This window comes from Cnephaeus nilssonii, assembly GCF_951640355.1.
Source record: "Cnephaeus nilssonii genome assembly, chromosome: 15".
NCBI classification, from domain to species: domain Eukaryota; kingdom Metazoa; phylum Chordata; class Mammalia; order Chiroptera; family Vespertilionidae; genus Cnephaeus; species Cnephaeus nilssonii.
Genome location: NC_137086.1, coordinates 10,565,262 through 10,569,867, shown reverse-complemented (window position 1 = coordinate 10,569,867; position 4,606 = coordinate 10,565,262). Strand labels below are relative to the sequence as shown.

At 53.9% G+C, this 4,606-nt stretch overlaps 1 protein-coding gene across 1 annotated transcript; it reads left to right on the top strand.

Annotated features, from left to right (window-relative positions):
• Nucleotides 1-465: 465 nt before the first annotated feature.
• On the top strand, nucleotides 466-3,643 carry POMC (proopiomelanocortin; the record flags this gene model as incomplete). The annotated part of the gene is made up of 2 exons (XM_079792809.1): nucleotides 466-597; nucleotides 2,882-3,643. 2 exons carry the CDS (start codon nucleotides 466-468, stop codon nucleotides 3,512-3,514), a joined length of 765 nt encoding a protein of 254 aa, XP_079648935.1. The 3' UTR covers nucleotides 3,515-3,643.
• Between the last annotated feature and the right edge of the window lie 963 nt (nucleotides 3,644-4,606).

The window sequence follows — 4,606 nt, the reverse complement described above, 5'->3', positions numbered from 1 at the left end:
AAAAATAATCCTCCAAGGAGGGGAGATGGGTCTGGTCCACAATTTCTGCTTGATTATCTTTACTTCCTGTCTTCTTGTATGGAGACCTCACTCCCTTTAAGCTATTTAGAGATAACTGCCATTAAAATAATACTCAAATAAGAGGCTAAACCAAATGACCGCTAAAATAGCTTCCAGTGCTAACCTTCTTTGGGGTCTGATTTGTAATAGGAGATAAAGGGGAAATTGCACATGTTTTCCGAGATCCTATTGCCCTATTGTCTCTAGCACAACTCAGACCACCTCCCCGCACACCAACCTTCTCCTTGAACTGCGCCTGTCCTTAAAAAGCCTTGAGGTCCACAAATGATTGTGTTGTTAATGTTGGCTCCAGATCCTTCCTGGTGCGCGGCCAACATTGTTCTGCTCCTTGCAGGGGTCCCACCAATCTTGTTTGCCTCTGCAGAGCCTCAGCCGGCCTGGAAAATGCCTAGATCATGCTGCAGCCGCTCGGGGGCCCTCCTGCTTGCCCTGCTGCTTCAGGCCTTCGTGGAAGTGCGTGGCTGGTGTCTGGAGAGCAGCCAGTGTCAGGACCTCACCACGGAAAGTAACCTGCTGGTACGTGGGCCACAGCTGTCATCTTGGCTTGGGCATCAGATGGAGCTGGGGCTGGGGCTGGGGCTGGGACAGCACAAGAGGAAGTGCTAGGGGCAAGGGGAGATTCATTCCCAGAGATAACTGGGTAACGCAGCCCAGGTCAGGAGCAGACCCCAGGGTGAAGTCGGCATTGGACCAAGAAGGGGAGGGAGCGCTTCAGGGAGATGGGTCTGGTCCACAATTTCTGCTCAGTGATCTCTGCTTCTTGTATGGAGACCTCACTCGATGTAAGCAATTTAGAGGTACTGCCATTAAAATAATGTTAATACTAATAATAGTAATAACAATAATTGCTCCTCGATTGAGCCTGTATTTTCAACCTTTTAGCTCCCAAATTATTCCTTTGAAAATAACCTCCTCCTATACTTTACCATTTCATTCCATTTTTCTTCCCTTTTTATCTACTACCAGCCAGCTAGGTGGTACCTCAAATCATCTCTAGAGGGAGAAGGAAAACCCAGGTGCCATTTCCCTCTAACCGGTGCCAAATGTCTCATGCTTCTTCTGGGAGGTGCAGCCTTTCAGGAAGCATGTAAAGGTCCTTTGTGCCAGGTTGGAATTCCCTCCAGGTCAACACAGTGTGTGTGTGTGTGTGTGTGTGTGTGTGTGTGTGTGTGTGTGTGTGTATGCATGCACGCGCACTTGCGTGTTTTGGGAGGCACAGGTGAGAAATGATAGCAAGCCAAGGACTAAAAGACACACTGCTGGTGTCAGTGACTGAGTGCCGTCCTGCTGCCAGCACCTGCCTGGGGAAGGTGGAATGCATTTCATCACGTTCAGTGTGTTTTGCCAATGGGAACACCGAGTTAACCCTTTGCACTCGCTTGCTTTTTTCTCGATTCCTTTATTCTACTCGGGATTTAATTTTTTAAATACCCCAGATTTTACAAAGCGTGGCAGTAGAATAAAAAACTGGAGTTTCTTTTTATACAAACTTATTTATTTGGATTTTTTATATTTCAAATTATTGATACATTCAAAGAGTAATTTTAATCTCGACATCCGAATGCAAAAGGTTAAGATAAAGAGAGAGACTTTCTTAAAAGCACAGAGCAAGCTGCATGCGGCACAGAAAGCAGAAAGAAAGAGCCCAGGGAATTCTGAGAGTTCCAGTTCAGAGGGACCCAAGAGACTCAGGATTGGAGACACCCACTGCACAGCCTCTCCCGTGACAGCTCACTAGGGAAGGAGCACTGGTCATGGTCAGACCCATGGGTTCTAGACCCAGTTCTGTCACCAGGGAGCTATCGAAACTTGCCAAGGACTTTTCACCTCCCTGAGCCTCCTGTTTCATGTGTCCAGAGGAGTATGAGGTCATTTTTATTTTCCCATTAATATTCTGTTATCATTCTAAATCCATGGAGCATAAAGTTCCCAACTCAGTAGAGTGGGGGGGGGGGGGGGGAGGGGGTGGGGAGTGAGCCCTCCTTTGCAGTTCTGAGTACCTGAAAGCTCAAGGCTGCAGGCTATAGGCCATTGCCCTGAATAACCGAGACCACAGTCCACTTGTCCAGTTTCAAAGAGCAGAGACACGGGCTCCATGACCCCTGCCACAGAAATAATCCTGGCTTTCTCCCCCTCCCTCCGGTCAGAATGAGGTGTCGGGGAAATGAACCATCCCGTTCCAAAGCTCGCTGATTGGAGAAAGCACGGGGTCAGCTCAGCAGACTTGAAGGAACCAGAGAAAGTGCCAGCTGGGGTGAGGGTAGGAGGAGATGGCTGGGGTAGGTAGGGCAGGAGGTAGGTGTGCAGATCACGGGGTAAGCTTGTGGCATTACTGAAAATACAGGCCCTGGAAGTCAGATTTCTACTTTTGACACCTGGGGAGATTCTCCTTCTAATTTCAGCCCAGTGCCCCACCCAGATTCATAGTGAACCATATTTATTTATTCAATACTTATTAAGTGCCAACCACTACCACCCACCTGCCATTGATGGATTAATTCCTATATATAGGAGGCATGTCCCGGTAAGATGTTGACCCTGCTCATGGGGTGTTTGAAATACTAAGGTGTCCGGGGGACTAAAGAGACGATGCCCAGGCTGTGTCTCAGATGCCCGTGGATGCCAAGAAGAGGGGATGGGCAGACGTCCTGGGCAGGGAGACCATCCCAGCAGGGAGGCGGGCACGTGGAGAGGGACGTGGCGCGAGGGCGCAGGCGCAGGCGCAGCACGGAGGGCGCAGGCGCAGCGCGGGTGCGGGTGCGGGGCCCTCGGTGACCTCACGCGCCCCGCTCTCCCGCAGGCCTGCATCCGGGCCTGCAAGGCCGACCTCTCGGCCGAGACGCCCGTGTTTCCCGGGAACGGGAACGGCGAGGAGCAGCTGCTGACCGAGCACCCCCGGAAGTACGTCATGGGCCACTTCCGCTGGGACCGCTTCGGCCGCGGGAACGACAGCAGCGGGGCCGGCGCGGGCCCCAAGCGCGCGGAGGAGGCGGTGGCCGCGGGCGATGGCGCCGAGCCGGGGCCGCGCGAGGGCAAGCGCTCCTACTCCATGGAGCACTTCCGCTGGGGCAAGCCGGTGGGCAAGAAGCGGCGCCCGGTGAAGGTGTACCCCAACGGCGCCGAGGACGAGTCGGCCGAGGCCTTCCCCGTCGAGTTCAAGCGGGAGCGGCCCGGGCCGGCGCTCAGCCCCGAGGGCGCGACCCAGGGCGAGGCGGCCCCCGCCGGCCCCGAGTACGGGCTGGGCGCGGAGGCCGGGGCCCCGCCGGCGCTGAAGAAGGACGAGGGGCCCTACAAGATGGAGCACTTCCGCTGGGGCAGCCCGCCCAAGGACAAGCGCTACGGCGGCTTCATGAGCTCGGAGAAGAGCCAGACGCCCCTGGTGACGCTGTTCAAAAACGCCATCATCAAGAACGCCCACCGGAAGGGCCAGTGAGGGCGCCGCGGCCTCTCCCCCCTCCTCCCCCCCCCCCCGGAAGGCGACCCCCGAGCCCCCTCTCACGGGCCGCCCCGCCTCCCAGCCCGGCTGGGCCACGCTCCGGGTGGGAGCCCTCGGCCGGTGAAAGCTGCCTGTAGTTAGGAAATAAAGCCTTTCAAGTTGCACATCTGCCTCTGCCTGTGAATGTTGACGGAGTGAATGACGTAAGAACGCGCATCCGTCAGATAAAGAGGAGCGCACGGTGGAGGAGAGGCGGAATGGGCTCCCTGCAACCAAGCGGCAGTCTATGCACAGACGGAGTGGCCACGGAAAGGAAACGTCCTTTCCTGTCCCCTCAATCAGTGAGTCTGCAAGGGGCCAGGTAGTTGAGGTGATGGCTCAGCTAGAAGATGCACCAAAAGGCAGGATTCCTACAGAAGTGGCCGCACATACAAGAGTAACCCTGACACCTGTCCCAGGGCCAGGCCGACCTGGAACCTCCACGGCAGTGGGAAGGGCTCTCGGGGCTGGAAGGGGGGAGGCTGTGGTCATGTCCCCTGGATCTAGCTATCTGTGCCGCCTTAGGCAAGTCTCTGAACGCCAAGATTTAGTTCCCCTTCCCCTCCCTCCCTAGTGTGAGGGCTATTGTGCAGGTTAATTAAAAAAATGAACTTGATTATCTTTTTATCACTGAGAAGCTAAGTGTGAGTGCTGATGGTTGGTATCAGTTAAAATTTGCACACTGAGATACATTCTCAAACACACAGTCTCACCCACACAGGCACACACCCATGGAGACACACCTGTATAAATACAATGCAATATACATGGATACTTATTCCAGTCGCAGGGACTCAAGCCTTGGGATCTCTTTTTTCCCCAGCTATGTCCACATTCTCTTCCCCCTGATGTTGCCCAACCCAAACCCTTCTCATCATTCTGTGATCGGGCCTACACTACTGTAACAGCTTCCTAACCAACTTCTCCTTGTCTCCAGTTGCTCTCCTCCCAACCCATCAGATACAAATTCTTCATAGTAATGTAGACAAAAATCTTCATTCATTGGCTCAAGAGCTAAAAAGAAAGTCCCACCCCAAATTTCCATCAATT